The following is a 16,735-nucleotide window of genomic DNA, read 5'->3' on the forward strand; positions in this document are numbered from 1 at the left end:
GAATGGGGACACGGAGACAGCGGCTGCCGCTGCGACAAGTCTGTGAGTGGTCCCTGGCGGCAACCATGCCTACCCCCACCGGCTGCTCATTCAGGGGGCAAGTGCTCAGAGAACAAGCCTGCATCGCTCTGTGCTGATGTTGAAAGAGAATGCTCATCCGACAGGGCTGAACTCAGACCTCGAGAGCCCGCCTTTGGGAGGCCCAACCCTTGCGGGGGCAGAAGGGGCCCCAGGAATAGAAGAGTCTGGTCAGCTTACTGCTCTCTGACAATTCAAAACTTTTACCATTTAGTTTAAGGCTCTTTTTTAAAAACAAAATTTCTGATCAAGTGTTCGCTAAAACTGAAGTGTTACTTTGTCAAAATATTTATTCCTTTGTGTGACATTCTAGATTCCCATGGATGTAGTGGATCATTTCTACTGTAAATATTACCTAACTTTACATAAACAATGTCATAATAAACTATTTTTGCATCACCCTTTGTATGCTGTGAAGAGAGGTTTTGTTTAACAGAAAGACACAAGGAAAAACAAGCATTTAGGTCAAAAGTCGAATCTGGGTCAGGAACCTAGAGGTTTATAATGGAGTTTTGGTTTAACTTTTACAAAACCCATTTTTTAAGTTTTGGATGAGCTGTCAACATTTTAAGATCAGGAGATTTCACATGTTCACACACAGTGAATAGTTAAAAATATTTTACACCCATAATCTAATTAAGACATGCTGGTTCAGTTATAGAAACTTTCAAGGGGCCAAAAGGATGGAAAGAAATACCCACCAGAAGAAGGAACTAACTGCCCCATACCTGCCCTTTTACTAGCAGATTTATTTGCAACAGCTTTCCTTTCTGTTTAAAAAAACATGCATCCTACATTATGACCTAGTAGGCGCGCACACCCAGCCACAACCATGAGTTCACAAAAGAATGTGCCCTTCCTGGGACATACTCTAAAGTCTCTATCCTACTGCATTTTTAAAGTTCTGGCTGTGACCTGCTATATAAATTTAAAATAAGAAACTGACTCCCAGCAATACTATCGCTGTTGGAATAAAATGTGTGAAAATGTGGGGATCCAAACTTTCACTCAGCTAAACACAAACTAAAGTTTGACTATTAGAAATCAACTGTGGTATCTGTAAAAGGTAACAAAAGTAAACTTAAGATGCAAACATTTCCAGTACTGGTCCAACTGCTGATAAGATGTTTCAATAGTCTTTTTACCCATTTAAAAAATTATTCTGGTCAAACAAATGTACACATGGCTTTGGAACACTGATCTAATCCAGTGATGTTCAGCTTTACCACACATTGTATTTTAAAGCAATGTAAGTACAATTTTAAAACTCAGCCGGCAGCTGGGAAAGCGATAAAGACACAGCAAATGAGGCACAGAAGAGCGCACCCTCCACATTTCAGGACAGCTACGAAACACCCAGTTGCCATCACACTCGACGCTAAGACTGAAAGCTGCCCTGTGCCCAGAAGTAAGACAAGGATGTGTATTCTCACCACCTCTCCCCACTGCGCTGGAGACCAGCCAGAGCTCAGGAGGAGGAGAGGTGGCCGTCTACCTGAAGATGGCAGGACCCATGTACAGGAAATCGAAGGAATCCACCAAAAAGTCATTAAACTAAAAATGAGCTCAGCCAAGTGTGCAAGATTCAAGGCTCAAATACAAAAATCAACTGACTGCCCTACACTACTAACAATCTGAAATGGATACATTTTTTAAAGTGTAAGACTTGTATACTGAAAACTATGAAACATTACTGAAAGAAATTTTAGAAGACTTAAATAAATGGAAAGGTGTCCTTTTTCATGAGTTGGAAGATGCAATATTGTTAGAAGAGCAGTACTCTCCAGTTTCACTTACAATTCAAGGCAACCCCTACAAATCGCAGCTGCCTTCGTCAAGTTGATCAGCTGGCCCAAGGTTCCTGTGGAAATGCACAACGGCCCAGAGTGATGCTGGGGAAGACGAATGAAGCGGAGGACTCTCTACTTGGTCCCAGGACAACTGCAAGGCTTCCAGGATCAAGACGGTGTGGTACCAGCATGAGGACTGACATACAGATAATGGGACAGAACCAAGGGTCCAGAAATAAGCCCCTACATTTACAGTCAATGGATTTCCTTTTTTTTTTTTTTTTCCAGTCAATGGATTTCAACAAAGACGTCAAGACCATTCAGCAGGGGCGAGGGGGGGGAAGGGAACAGCCTCTTGAGCAAACTAGTGCTGGGACATGCAGCTATCCACAGGCAGAAGAATGAAGTCAACCCCCCTAATTCAGGGTTCCCCAGTCCCTGGCTGCACAGCAGGAGGTGAGCGGCAGGAGAGCAAGTGAAGCTCCACCTACTGCACCCCAAGGCTTGAACCACCGCCTGGACCACACCTCACCCCATCATGGAGAAATCGTCCTCCACGAACCTCCCGGGTTCCAAAATGGTTGGGGACCACTGCCGTACATCCCAGCACATGCAAAAATTAACCCCAATGCTTCACAGACCTGAATATGAGGCTTTCAGAGAAAAGAGCAAACATTTGTGATCCCTGGCTGGGCAGTGATTTTTAGTCAAGACACCGAAGCAGAAACAGGAAGAGTAAAAATAGATAAACTGAACCATACCAAAATAAATCACACACACTGCAACAATACCACCAAGAATGCGAACAGACTGCCCACAGGTGGGAGGGGGCGCCAGCAAGTCACACTTCTGATAAGGGACCAACATACAGAGTATACAAAGACTCTCACAATGCCAGCAATAAACAGGCAACGCGACTTTTATTTAATGGGCAAAGGATTTGAATAGACATTTCTCCAAAGACTATATAAAAGGTGAAAAAATAACACAACTCAACGTTACCAGTCCTTCAGGAAACACAAGGTAAAACCACAAGAAGGCAGCACCTCACACCCAACAGGCTGGTGATGTAAAGTCAGACAGTTGCTGGAAAAACGGCAGCCTCACGCAAAAGAAAGAAACCAGGACATTTCCTCACACCATACATAACAATCAACTCAAAATGGAATAAGGGCCGATTGGAGACCATGTGGAAAAGAAGAGAACCTTCCTACATTGTCAGTGGGAACGTAAACTGGTGCAGCCACTACTGAGGACAGTATGACAGGCGTCACAGAATCCTGCAGGCGCACTCCTGGGCATGCGTCTGGAAAGACAAAAACGCTAATTCAGAAAGATAACACACCCCAGTGCGCACAGCAGCACTATTTAAACCGCCAAGATGTGGAAGCAAGCTAAATGCCCAGCAACAGATGAATGGATAAAGAGGCGGCAGTACACACAAACAGTAGAATATTATTCAGCCATTAAAACAATGGAATAATGCCATTTGCAGCAACATGGATGGACCCAGACTTTATCATGCTGAGTGAAATGAGTCAGAGAAAGACAGATGTCTTACTTCTATGTAGACTCTAAAAAAAAACAACAAATGAACTCATTTACAAAACAAAAACAGACTCAGAGACATAGAAAACAAACTTGGTTACCAAAGGGGGTATAAATTAGGAATTTGGGATTAACAAACACTACTGTATGTAAAATAGATTTTTTAAAAATGACTTATAGTACGGGTAACTACATTCAGTATCTTTTAATAATCTCTTACGGAAAAGAATCTGAAAAAGGTTAGCAACATATATGTATGGATGTACACATATACACACACACTGAATCACTGTGATGTACCCTTGAAACTAACACAACACTGTAAATCAGCTCTGCTTCCATTTTAAAACAATGGATTAAAGACCTACACGTAAGACCAGAAACCATTAAAGAAAATATGGATGGAATCTTCTTAACCTAAATTGTAGCAATATTTTTTTATGTCTCTAAAGCAAAGGAAATAAAAGCAAATACAAACAAATAAGACCTAATTAAATTTAGAAATGGCAAAGCAAAGGATACCATCAACAAAAAGACAAGCTACTGAATAGGAGAAAATATCTGCAAACAATATGACTGATAAGGGGTTAATATGCAAAATGTATAAACAGTTCATACATCTTGACATAAAAAAAGAAACAAACCACCCAATTTAAAAATGGGTAGAAGACCTGAATAGAAATTTTTTATAAATGAAACATGCGCATGGTCAACTGGCACATTAGTAGATGCTCAACATCGTTAATTATCAGTGAAACACAGATTAAAATCACGACACCCCCTCACACCTGTCAGAATGGCCATCACCGTAAAGACTACAAATAACACAGGCTGGAGAGGATGTGGGATAAAGAAAACGCTCCTGCACCACTGGTGGCAATGTGAACTGGTGCAGCCGCTACTGAAAACGACGGATTTGAGAAACAGAGGTTTCTCAAGTTAAAAATTACCATGTGACCCAGTGATTCTACTTGTGGGCATATATTCAAAGCAAATGAAAACACTGATTAGGAAAGATATACGCACCCTGATGTTCGTAGCACCAATATTTATAATAGCCAGAAACTGGAAGCAACCTAAATGCCCATCATAGATGAATGGATAAAGAAGTTCTGGTACATACATACAAAGGAATACTACTATTTAAAAAAAAAAGAATGAAATAATGCCATTTGCAGAAACATGCATGGATGTGGAGGGTATCATGCCAAGCGAAGTCAGAGAAAGACAAATACTGTATGGTACCACACGTGGAATCTAAAAAATAAGAGACTAGTAAAACCAAAAAAGGGAGAGACTCGATATGCAGAACAAACTAGGGGTTATCAGTGGGGATATAGGAGGGGGATGGGGAGACAAGAGTAGTGAATTAAGAGGTACAAACTTCAACATACAAAATGAGTTACAAGCATATTTAATACAACATATAGTCAGCGTTTTATAACAACTCTAAATGGACTATAACCTTCAAATATTATGAATCACTGTTGTATGCCTAAAACTTATATAATATTGTACCTCATTATACCTCCATTTTAAAAACTAACTTTAAAAAAGTCAAATAATAGCTTTTTGCTGGTGACGATGTGGAGAAAAAGGAATCCTTATACCTGCTGGTGGGAACATAAAATGGTTCAATTGCTTTGGAAAACCATCTGGCAGTTTATAAAATGGTTAAATAAGAGTTTTATGACCCAACAACTCCATTCCTAGGTATATACTCAAAACACTCAAGAACATGTCCACACAGACACTTGTATGTGAGCGTTTACAGCATTATATTTACAACAGACAAAAGGTAGAGACAACCCCAGTGTCCACCAACTGATAAACAGGTAAACACAGTGCGATCTGTCCATACAGAGACTTATGATTCAGCTATAAAAAGAAGCAAAAAAATGCTGACACCTGGCTTAACATGGATGGCCCTCCAAAACACTACATTTAGGCAGAGAAGGGGCACACTGAGATCACACTGAGACAGCATGTTGCAGGATTCCATCATACAAAACATCCACAGCGAGAAACCCACAGAAACGGGCTCCTTTCTGGAGTGAAGAAAATGCTTTGAAAATTGATGGTACTGATGGCTGCACAACCCCGTTACTATAGTAAATAACAACCAAATAATTCTGTTAACATACTGACAACTAATAATCTGTTAATATACATCAATACACTCAGCTGTGCACTTTTAAAATAGTGATTTTTATAGTATGTGAATCTCAATGAAGTGTTATTTTTAAAGGAGTCAGTTGCTTTAAAAACCAATTCAGGGGCTTCTCTGGGGGCCCAGTGGTAAAGAGGGGCAACTAAACCTGTGCCCCAAAACTACTGAAGCCCGCACACCTGGAGCCCGTGCCCTGCGATGAGAAGCCTGCACCCACAGGAAGAGGAACCCTGCTCCACACAATTAAGGGAAGCCCTCGCAGCAACAAAGTCCTAGCACAGCCAAAAATGAATAAAACTATTTTAAAAAAGCAGTTCAGCGCAAGCAAGGTAGCTGCATGGTTTCATTCCAACGTTCTCCTGAATATGACAGGTACAGGGAGACTGGCAGAGTCACATTACTACCAGGACGATTTCTTTTATCACAAAGTTCTCACAAGTTTAAAATATCTTATGTGTAACGGTGCCAACATTCCACGTGTGCTGTTAGGCTGCATCCCTGTCCCATGGTTAAAATGACAAGCTTGAACCCCAACTACAGGCTGAACGAGAGGCTGTGGGGCAGGGCTGGGAAGGCACTAAGAGGGGCCGCCTCTAGTTCTCTTAGGGAGTAACTGCCAAGCCTCCTGGGGTTGACTACCTCCTATAAAGGTAGTCATGCCAGACTGTTCATGCCAGAATCTGGTGGACAAAGCATGTAGCTTCGGACACACACTATACAAGTCCCCTCTCAGCCTCTTCCCCTCCGGTTACTGCCCTGAGGCATGTCAGCTACACTTCCAGCATCTCCTTAGCGCGCCTGCGCAGCTCTGGACGCACTCCAGACAACTGCTGCCCAGTACAAAGCCCCGGACTCAGCCTGAACTGCCTTCTGCACCAAACACACGCCCACAGCTCAGCTCACCCGCCCTCACCAGCTGGAAGCCTGGGACCTCCCATGGCCTCAGCAGTGACCCCCACCAGCTCGTTGGGAGGACTGGACATGCTGGGCTCGGCCCAAGCCCTGCTGTGACCCAGCCACCCCTCCTCTCACCTCTCCCGTCAGCGTGGGGCTCTGGTCAACTCATGCAGTCGCCCACCTTCAACGGGGACAGCCTTCACTCTGCAGGCTGATTTCAGCGCTCGCCTCCTCAGGCCCTCAGGACAGAATGCCTGTTACCTGAAATTTAGGTTAGGTTCAAACTCCTACCACAAAGACAACTATAGTGAAAACAATATAAATCAAATTAAGTGAAATAAAACGTTACATGGGATGAAACCATTTCACAACTTTGTCAACAGCAGCCTTGATGGTGGGGCTGGTCTTGGGTGGTAGGCGCTTCTGGAAGCAAGCCGGGCGGACAGGGGACTGGGGGCGCTGAGCCCCACGGGCCAGACAGCCACTGAGGAGCATGGCTGGGAGTCAGCTCAGCTGCTCAGAAGACACCAGGGTCCCCCAAGTCTTCCCTCCTCTGGGAGACAGTGGGGTCCCCCAGGAACACCCCCAGGTCTTCACTCCTCTAAGGGAGACTATCTTGGCCAATAGGGTTCTAAATGGCTGGATGCTGTCCCCACCCCACAAAGCCACTATTTACATGAAAAGGCAGACACACATTCCACTGGACAGGAACGGGAGCAAGTTTATTCAGGGGGACCCAGCTCAGGGGAGAAGCACTGTCACTGTGAAGCCACATGACTTCCAACCCAAGAACCACGCTTTACAACTTCAGCTGAGTTCTGTCTGGGTTCACCTGTCCGACATCCTAGGTCAAAGGTAACTTTAAATCGAGAGAAACACACTACGTTGGCAGGGGGTGAGGGGAACGACACTTCAAAGATGTCATATCCGTGCCAGAAATCACGACAGCCCAGTGAGGCCACCCCTAGGACCCACCGTGCCTCAGGGATACTGAGCACGGCCTCAGGTGTCATGGTGAAGGTCAAGTCTACATAGACAATCAAACTTCCCTGAATGTCAGAACATCAAAAATTACAATCCTAACGTGCGCAAACAGGAGCAGCTTCTGGACACTAGTCACCCAGGTTCTGAAGGCTGGATGTGGAGGAGGGGAAGGGAGCGTGGGGGGGGGGCGGGGCAAGGGAGTGTTGGGGGACCCGGGAGGCGTCAGAATCAGGAAAGGGACTCGGATCTGCTGCCTCTCCAACCCTGATGGAGGCACCCAGTCCGAAGCACCTCCCTTCCACTGCAGGACAGTCTCTGTCCTTGCTAAGCCCGCACCCTCTAAGGAAAGTCACTACTCAATGCAAGAAAGCCCCCCATCCTCGCTGGAGCTCGGCAGGACTCCAGCCTGGGGGCTGCTGGCCTGGAGCCCGCCTCAGCGAGCCCTCTCCTTCTGAGGGAAGAAGGAGAACCTGGTGGGGTTGAACTCCTCCCAGATGCGCTCGAACTCCTCCAGGAAGAGCCGCACATACTCCTCGTCCTCCACGATGAGCACGTTCTCCCGGTTGTTCTGGATGGCCTGCGTGGTCCAGTTGAGGGAGCCAGTGATCAGCACCTTCCTGTCCACGATGGCGAACTTGTGGTGCATGTAGCCCAGGTCTTGGTCGTGCCGGACCTGGATCCCTGCAAAGAGCGAGATGCCACTGCTGCCTGGCAGCTCAGGGGCTCCGGTCGCCCCACACGGGGGCCCCTCGCTCCTTCCCCAGCCCCTCCTCTCGCTGTCCATCGCCTGAGTTCTGGCTCCTCCTCCAGCGCGGATGTGTTCACAGGACTGACTGCTGCTTGTGTCCAGTGTCGCGGGCACCGTCAGGTCTGGGTGGTGACAGCGGCTGAGCCAGCCCCAGGAGAAGGCCTGGCCGGCAGCAGGGACAGCAGAGTTAGTTTCTCTGGAAACGCCTCCAGCCCTGACTGGGGGAGGCTCCCCACCCTCTCCAGTGTATATGACACACATCACCCTCCAGTTACTCGTTTCAAGACGAGCCAGCAGCGACTGAAGCAAAACCCATTTGATCTCAGGTTCACGTGCCCCTAAGGTCTCACTTGGGCCCAGAATCAGATCCCTCATGTAATCAGGACCTCGTGAAGTTGGGGGACCAGCCCGGGGGGACCTGCGCAGAAGACACCAGGCCCCAGACCTGAAGCCTCAGCTTTGGCCCCGTGACCACCCAGCTGACATGGCCTCCCCTCCTGCTGAGGCTCAGGGCCCCCCGCGTGCCCGCCTCAACATGTGCACCTCGGCCACAGGGTTGCCTGTCGCTCCTCGCACCACAAAACAGGCCCTCACACAGGTGACTCCTCAGAGCAGCTGTCTGCGCCCCCACCCATGAGCCTCCCGGGCACCTCCAGGGCTCCTGCTCTGCCAGACCTCCCTGCCGTACAGTCCTGTTCTGCATTTGTGGACCCGGAGCCTGGAACCTGTCCAGTCAAAACACAAGGAGACGGCTGAGCAGTGAGAGAAGAACGACCGCAGAGACGCCCTCAGAAGAGAGTCAAGGGTTAGCTGGAATCTGGTCCTGGGGTCCCTTCAAGGTTCTTGCCAAATCTGAGGTCCTACGATTCTCTACAAGAAAATGGCTGTGCTGAAACAGCCAAGCTTCCCCGACAACAGAACCAACATAGGATCGCAAAGCTGCCAGGAAGAGCCGAAGTCAATGTCCTCAACACTGAAATCGTCTCCATCCCGCGCTGCACAGACGTGAAGACCAGGGTAGCATGCACCCGTGTTCCCATCCCAGGTGAGCTGAGAGCAGCCAGGACAGTTCTCAAGGGCCCCACGTGCCTGGCACAGTGGCCACGAGAACGGGCAGGTCAAATGGTCGCTAATGCAAGAATGAACTCTGCAGGGGCCTCAGTGACCGAGGGAAGGGCAAGAGGTTCAGCCTCCTAATCGCTTACGCACGACACAGCATCACACGGGGGCAGGCGGAGGAGTTTCCAAGTAAGGCCGGTATGAACTTAGAATATCCTCACAATTACTCTTACTCCCGGGTTCATCATTCCCACTCCAGTGAGGGGCAGGTCCGCCAGAGACCTGACTTCCCTGCCGTTTAGCAGCTGAAGAAACAAATTACCTGCTCACTAACCATTTCAGCTCCACGTCTTACCTTATTTTAAATATTCATTTCAGATACCCCAAAAGATTCACTAGTGAATTTAAGAGAAATTAAATTTGTCCGTTTGGTCCTTAAGCCGACGCTGCATCTCTGCACACCTGTTCCCTGAACAGACTTCTGGGTCCCTGAAGGGCTTTGCTTGCGGACCTGCTTCTAACCTCGGCCCCTCCGAGGTTCATGCCCAGGTTTCGGGCTAAAGACTCTGCACAGAAGCTCCTCTGTACACCCCAGACTTTCCCCAGACCCTGGAAGGCTGCCAAGGGACGCGAGTGTCTCCCCAGTCCTCCGATGCTGCCCCAAGCGCCCCGCAGTCCTGCCTCCACCTCCCGTGGCCCAGCGCCCGGCCTACCTGCCTTGCGGAGCAGGCCAATCTGCGAGCCATTGAGGGCCATGTAGTCGCAGTCGGTGACCACGCGGACGCGCACCCCGCGCTGGTGCAGCAGCTGCACGGCGCGGCCCAGCTGCGGGCTGGAGAAGGCGAACAGGCAGAGCTCCAGACTGACGCGGGCGGCCAGCAGGGTGCTCAGCAGCCGGCTCAGTGAGCTCTCGCCGTGGGGCAGGCTACACGGGCAGCCCGAGGGTGTGGCACCCGGGGACCGCAGCAGGGCTTCTGTGCAGGTCACTTGCGATGGGAAAAACAGCACCTCGCGCCGTGGCCGCCGCCGCCGCCTGACCCACAGCCAGCGCAACACGGTGGGCAGCGTCTCCAAGGCCAGCGCGAGGCCAGCAGCCGCCACCACAGCCACCTGCCAGCGTAACGGCCGCATGGCGTCTATTCGTACGTAGGCCCCACGTGCCACGTACGCTGGCCGCATCCTGTGCCTGCGTGCCTGCCACGCACGTACGCCAGCCACCCATTGCGCCTGCACGCCAGCAGGTCACGTGTACCCACCGCCAACTGCGCCTGCGTGCTCGTTGACCGCCCCCCGCCCATCGCAACCTTGCGCCGGCTGCCCACGTGCTCCCGCCTGCTGCGCAATGCACTCAGCCTGCGAGGTCGCCGGCTCCCTACCAGTGCGCCTGCGCCCCCACCGCCCACCACCCGCCTCCCGCATGCGTCTGCATAGTCAGCGCCATCGCCCACTGAGCCTGCGCACCTGGCCCTGAGGGATGCAGGTGGCAGTGGCGAGGAACCCGCAAAGGTCTAAACTGGAACAATGCGAGGACCGCGTAAATAACGCAGAACTGGCTTGTACCCGAGGTGTAAATGTGCATCCTCTATGGTGGAATGAATGAGCAAGGAAAGAGAGGAACTGCTGCGCCCGACAGAAGCATCCCTCGTGATCCGTGGATGCTTGTCCTGAGGGTGCTGCCCGGGGCTGGGGGCTGTGGGGGGCGCCCTCTGCGGAAAAAGGACAGCAACCCTCACACGCGGAAAACGGGCAGAAGGGTCCCGTCTGAGTGTCCGAGAGACTTGGCCGTCTTTCCTGAAGTTGTGACCGGGTCCAGTCAGAAGGAAAAACCCACGGGAAGCTCGGGTTGGAGGACTGCTTTCACTTCTCATGGGACGCCTGGCCAGTGTTGTTCAGGTCGGCCAAGGGCACGAAAGAAAGAGCCAGCTTGGACGCTGTCACGGGTCAGCACAGACTGGGGAGACCTCACACCTGTGTGCCCTGCACTGGATCCGGACACAGAAATGTGACATTGGTGAAAAAGCTGGTGAAATCCAAATAAAGTCTAGAGTTTAGTTAATGTACCGATGTCAGTTTCTTCACGTTAAGGAATGAAAGTAAAGGAAGAGGCTAGGAGGAAGGGAAACTGAGTTGAGGGGTAAATGGAACTCTGTGTGATCTTCGAAACTCTTGGGGAAATCTAAAGTTATTCTGAATTAAAAGTTTATTTAAAATGTGAGGCACACACCTTCCATCTGGTGCAGCCCTCCCGCTGCATCCCACACAAACATATTCTACACAAAGACTTGGACACAAATATTCACAGCAGGCTTGCTTGTAATAACTCAAATCTGGAAACATAAATGTCCCTCAACAGATAAATGTTTCTGTATCAATGTGACAATACTATTTAGCAATAAAAATAAACCACTGATACACACTACTACAAAGAATGCCCATACTACCACACAACTGCACTCATCACATACGCTAGTAAAGTAATGCTCAGAATTCTCCAAGCCAGGCTTCAGTAATACGTGAACCATGAACTTCCAGATGTTCAAGCTGTTTTTAGAAAAGGCAGAGGAACCAGAGATTAAATTGCCAACATCTGCTGGATCATCAAAAAAGCAAGAGAGTTCCAGAAAAACATCTATTTCTGCCTTATTGAGTATGCCAATGCCTTTGACTATGTGGATCACAATAAACTGTGGAAAATTCTGAAAGAGATGGGCATACCAGAGCACCTGACCTGCCTCTTGAGAAACCTATATGCAGGTCAGGAAGCAACAGTTAGAACTGGACATGGAACAACAGACTGGTTCCAAATAGGAAAAGGAGTACGTCAAGGCTGTATATACTGTCACCCTGCTTATTTAACTTCTATGCAGAGTACATCATGAGAAACGCTGGGCTGGATGAAACACAGGCTGGAATCAAGATTGCTGGGAGAAATATCAATAACCTCAGATATGCAGATGATACCACCCTTATGGCAGAAAGTGAAGAGGAACTAAAAAGCCTCTTGATGAAAGTGAAAGAGGAGAGTGAAAAAGTTGGCTTAAAGCTCAACATTCAGAAAACGAAGATCATGGCATCTGGTCCCATCACTTCATGGGAAATAGATGGGGAAACAGTGGAAACAGTGGCAGACTTTATTTTGAGGGGCTCCAAAATCACTGCAGATGGTGATTGCAGCCGTGAAATTAAAAGACGCTTACTCCTTGGAAGAAAAGTTATGAGCAACCTAGAGAGCATATTCAAAAGCAGAGACATTATTAGAGGCCTCACACACATATTTGACAGTGTAAGAAACAGCAATTTTGTAAAACAGGTGAAATACAAATAACATAGCCAGCAGTATTAGTAAAGCCACAAGTAAGACTTACTTTAAGAACTTCCATTAGATGTAGCCCAGTATATCTTCGGGTCATCTGACTTAGTCTGCCCTGTAGAATCTTGATCTTCCAGGGTAGTTATATATTGGCGCCATCTATAAGGCACACAGCCCAGTTTTCTACTGTCACTAGACTGATTGTCTTTAGTATGATTTTTTTTTTCAACATAGAGACTTTAAACCTAAATTACTGGTATTATCTATATAGATCCATCCCATAACTGTGGGAGATTTTCCCCTCCTTTGCGGAAACTTTTCTCATCCTGATTGAGCTTGGGTAATAGGAAAAAAAAACTCAAATTTATAGCCAGAGTCAGAGCAGGCATTATTAATTGGCCCGGTGAGGGGATCCTATCTAGTAATATCACAGTGACCTGAATATGACTAATTTTTTAAGTAAATTTTCTCAGGGCCAACCAGTTAAGAGTCTGGTAGTAGGGAAATTTACCAACGTAACCCAGAACTAGACACAGGTAATTGGCCACAAATCCAACAACTGGATTGATTTTTAAAACTAGTATAGGATCAGGCCTATGATAGAAAAGCATTTGACTTATATGCAAAGTTCTAAAAAGTCCAGAAAACATAAATGATCATACGAATCAGGTCCAGCATCTTGGGGAAGCTGTCTACCTCTGATGTCGTCGTCTTCTCATCCTGGTGTAGTGTAGTTTCTCCTGATAAAAAGTCCTTCCATTCATGTTGGAGACAGTCCCTTAAATTATGTCTTTTTCCAGTCCTGGTTGCAGGTCATGAGGCATCGGTCGGGGCACTCTGGCCAGTTGTTCATATCAGGAGGAGACCAGGGACAAAAGGGTCTCCCAGTTGCAGCCACTGGGTCTGGTCCATTGGCAGGCAAGCTGGCCCCTGAGTACCCCGAGTGGTCAGGATGTCAGTCTCGGCGAAGAAGAGTCCCCGCCAGAGTCGCCATTTGTTGCAGGAAGAGGGACCCCTTCCAGGGCCCGAAACTGGGCTCTTGTTTAACACTCGGAAATGAATTGTCCGAGGAGACACATGTGCTGACAAAGGGAACTTGGTCAGGGTGTCCAATCCGTAGTCAGAAGATATTTCGGACTCGGTGTACAGTTCCCAAGTCAGAGGTGCCTTCTGAGGGCCAGCCTACATGGAAGGTCGGCCATTCTGTGCGGCTGCAGATGATTCTCCGGTCGCGAAATCTCCCAATGACCACCAGGGAGCCGATATCCGATGCAAAAGCAAGAGAGTTTTTATTACCAAGCTCGAGCTGGGGCTCCCACCGATACCAATGCAGCAGCTATAGGGAGGAGCCGAACTGATGCTTTTGAACTGTGGTGTTGGAGAAGACTCTTGAGAGTCCCTTGGACTGCAAGGAGATCCAACCAGTCCATTCTAAAGGAGATCAGTCCTGGGTGTTCTTTGGAAGGACTGATGCTAAAGCTGAAACTCCAATACTTTGGCCACCTCATGCGAAGAGTTGACTCATTGGAAAAGACTCTGATGCTGGGAGGGATTGGGGGCAGGAGGAGAAGGGGATGACAGAGGATGAGATGGCTGGATGGCATCACCGACTCGATGGACATGAGTTTGAGTGATCTCCAGGAGTTGGTGATGGGGAGGGAGGCCTGACGTGCTGCAATTCATGGGGTCGCAGAGAGTCAGACACAACTGAGCGACTGAACTGACTGACTGACTACAACATTGATGGACTTCAATTAAGCTGGGATTGGCTGAAGAAACCTACAGGTCTGCTGGCAAAAAATGGTGGACTCGGTTGTGAATGAACTATGAAAACACACAGCCTCACCAGCCCAAGCTTGCAGTCCATGTTGAGGCAAGCAGCAGATGAATTAGAAGTCTGATGGACACCCTGCAAGTGAGAGGACCACGGAAGGGCCAAGTCATGGTCTCCACATAGCCCTGGCTGACTGGGGAGCAGTGTACAAGGGGGAATGACCCACGAAAGCACAGGGAGAAGTCAAAGCAACAGAGGCTTGAGAGTGTCCCACACCCACAGACAGATCAGCAGGGTGTGAGGCCTGCAGCTCCAAGTATTTGGGTTAAACTAAAATCACCAGTGACTCCCACATTTGAAAGACTCACAGGTGCCTGCTACGAACAGATGAAAATAAAAAGCTGAGCAGACACACCAGGGCTGCTCACGGCAGGGGAAGAGATGCTGGAGTTTAAGTCCAGCTAAGTTTCCAAAGGATAGCAACCTCAGACAGACAAAATAAAATGCAGAGTTGCTGCACTCTTATAAAAAATGCCTGGTTTTCAACCAGAGCTTACCAACATGCAAAGAAAAAGGAAAGTGTATCCCGCGTGCAGGAAAACAGAAGCCAATAGGAACTGATTCGAGTGGACTCTGAAGTTGAATTTAGTAGGAAGGGACTTCAAAATGACTCTTACAAACACCCTCAAAGAATTAAAGAAAAAGGAAAAATACGACAATGAGTAAACCGACTCCATAAATACAAAGTATTTACTAAAGTCTATGCAAACTGTCAGCATAGGTTTTTTAATTGTAACAAATGCATGTCTTGGGTCAGGGGTATATGGGAACTCTGTACCTTCCCCTCAATTTTGCTGTGAACTTAAAATTGCTCTGAAGAACTGTATTTTAAAGTCTGTGCAAACCACATATCAGATGAGGGTAATTTCCATAGTATATAAGGAATTCCTACAACTCAATAGCAAAAAAAAAAAAAAATTAAAATAATTCAATTTAAAACTGTGCTAAAGACTTGAACAGACATTTCTCCAAAGACATGGCTGGCCAACAGGTATTTTAAAAGTTGCCCGACATCACTAACCATCAGGGAAATGTAAATCAAAACCACAATGAGGTATCATCTCACACGTGCTAGGATGGCTGTTATCATGGAGGTGAAGAAATCAGAACCTGTGTACTCTGTTGGTGGGAGTACCTGCACCTGCTATGGAAAACAGTATAGAGATTCCTCAAACAATTAACATAGGACTACCGTATGATCCAGCAGTCTCACTTCTGGGTGTTTATCCAAAAGAACTGAATTTGGGATCTCAAAGAGAAATTATTACTCCAGTGTTTGGTGTGGCACCATTTACAACAGCCAAGATGTGGAAATAGCTTCAACATCGATCCACAGATGAATGGATGGAGAAAGCAGGGTGATATCCCAGTGCTCTGGCTAGATCCCGCTGCCACGTTGAATGAAAGTGGTGACAGTATGCATCCTTGCCTTGTTCCTGATCTCCGAGGAAAGGCTTTCAGTCTTTCACTGTTGAGTATTAAGTTTCCTGCAGGTTTTTCACATACAGCTTTTATGTGAAAGGGAGTTTCCTTCTATTTCTATTTGGTGGAACTTTTTTAAGTCACAAAAAGGTGCTTAATTTTCCACATGCTGCTTCTGCATCAATTGAGGTAACTGGGTTTCTTTTGTTGACAGGGCATATTACATTGATTGGTGGTTGTATGTTGAACCATCCTTGCATTCCAGGAATAAATCCCACTTGGTCACGGTGTCTAGTTTTTGTGTTATTTTTTTAATATGCTGCTGAATTCTGTATTTTGTTGGGGATTTTTGCATCGATGTTTATAAGGGATATTGGTCTGTAGTTTTCTTGTCTCTTTTTTGGCTTTGGTATCAGGGTTATGCTGGCCTCATAGACTGAGCTGTGAAATGACCCCTCTCCTTCAATTTTGGTTAAAGTTTGAGGACTGGTATTAATTCTTTAACTGTTTGGTAGAATTCACCAGTGATGCAATCAGCTCCAGAGCTTTTCTTTACTGGATTTTTGATTACTGATTCAATCTCCTTACTCGTTATAGGTCTATTCAGATTTTCTATTTCTTCATGATTTAGTCTTGGCAAGTTTTCTGTTTTTCAGCATGTTCCAGGGTTATCTAATTTTTTTTAGCATATAATCACTCATATTACTCCTTTATAATCCTTTTTATTTCTATAGAATAGGTATTAATGTCCCCACTTTCATTCAGTAACTTTTTTAAAAGTATATCTAGCTAAATGTCAATTTTGTTGATTTTTTTGAAGAACCAATTTTAGTTTTCTTGATTTTTCTGTTTTATTCTCAATTCCATGCATGTATGTATGTACTTAAATCCATGA

At 47.0% G+C, this 16,735-nt stretch overlaps 1 protein-coding gene across 1 annotated transcript; it reads right to left on the reverse strand.

Moving 5' to 3' along the window:
* Nucleotides 1–7,900: 7,900 nt before the first annotated feature.
* On the reverse strand, nt 7,901–10,405 carry PLD6 (phospholipase D family member 6). Its single transcript, XM_040245781.1, has 2 exons — nt 9,988–10,405; nt 7,901–8,148 (listed from the first exon to the last, which is right to left on the reverse strand). The coding sequence occupies exons 1-2, from the start codon at nt 10,403–10,405 to the stop codon at nt 7,901–7,903; spliced, it is 666 nt and encodes a 221-aa protein (XP_040101715.1).
* Nucleotides 10,406–16,735: the final 6,330 nt, after the last annotated feature.

This window comes from Oryx dammah, unplaced genomic scaffold, assembly GCF_014754425.2.
Source record: "Oryx dammah isolate SB20612 unplaced genomic scaffold, SCBI_Odam_1.1 HiC_scaffold_8, whole genome shotgun sequence".
In the NCBI taxonomy this organism is placed as follows: domain Eukaryota; kingdom Metazoa; phylum Chordata; class Mammalia; order Artiodactyla; family Bovidae; genus Oryx; species Oryx dammah.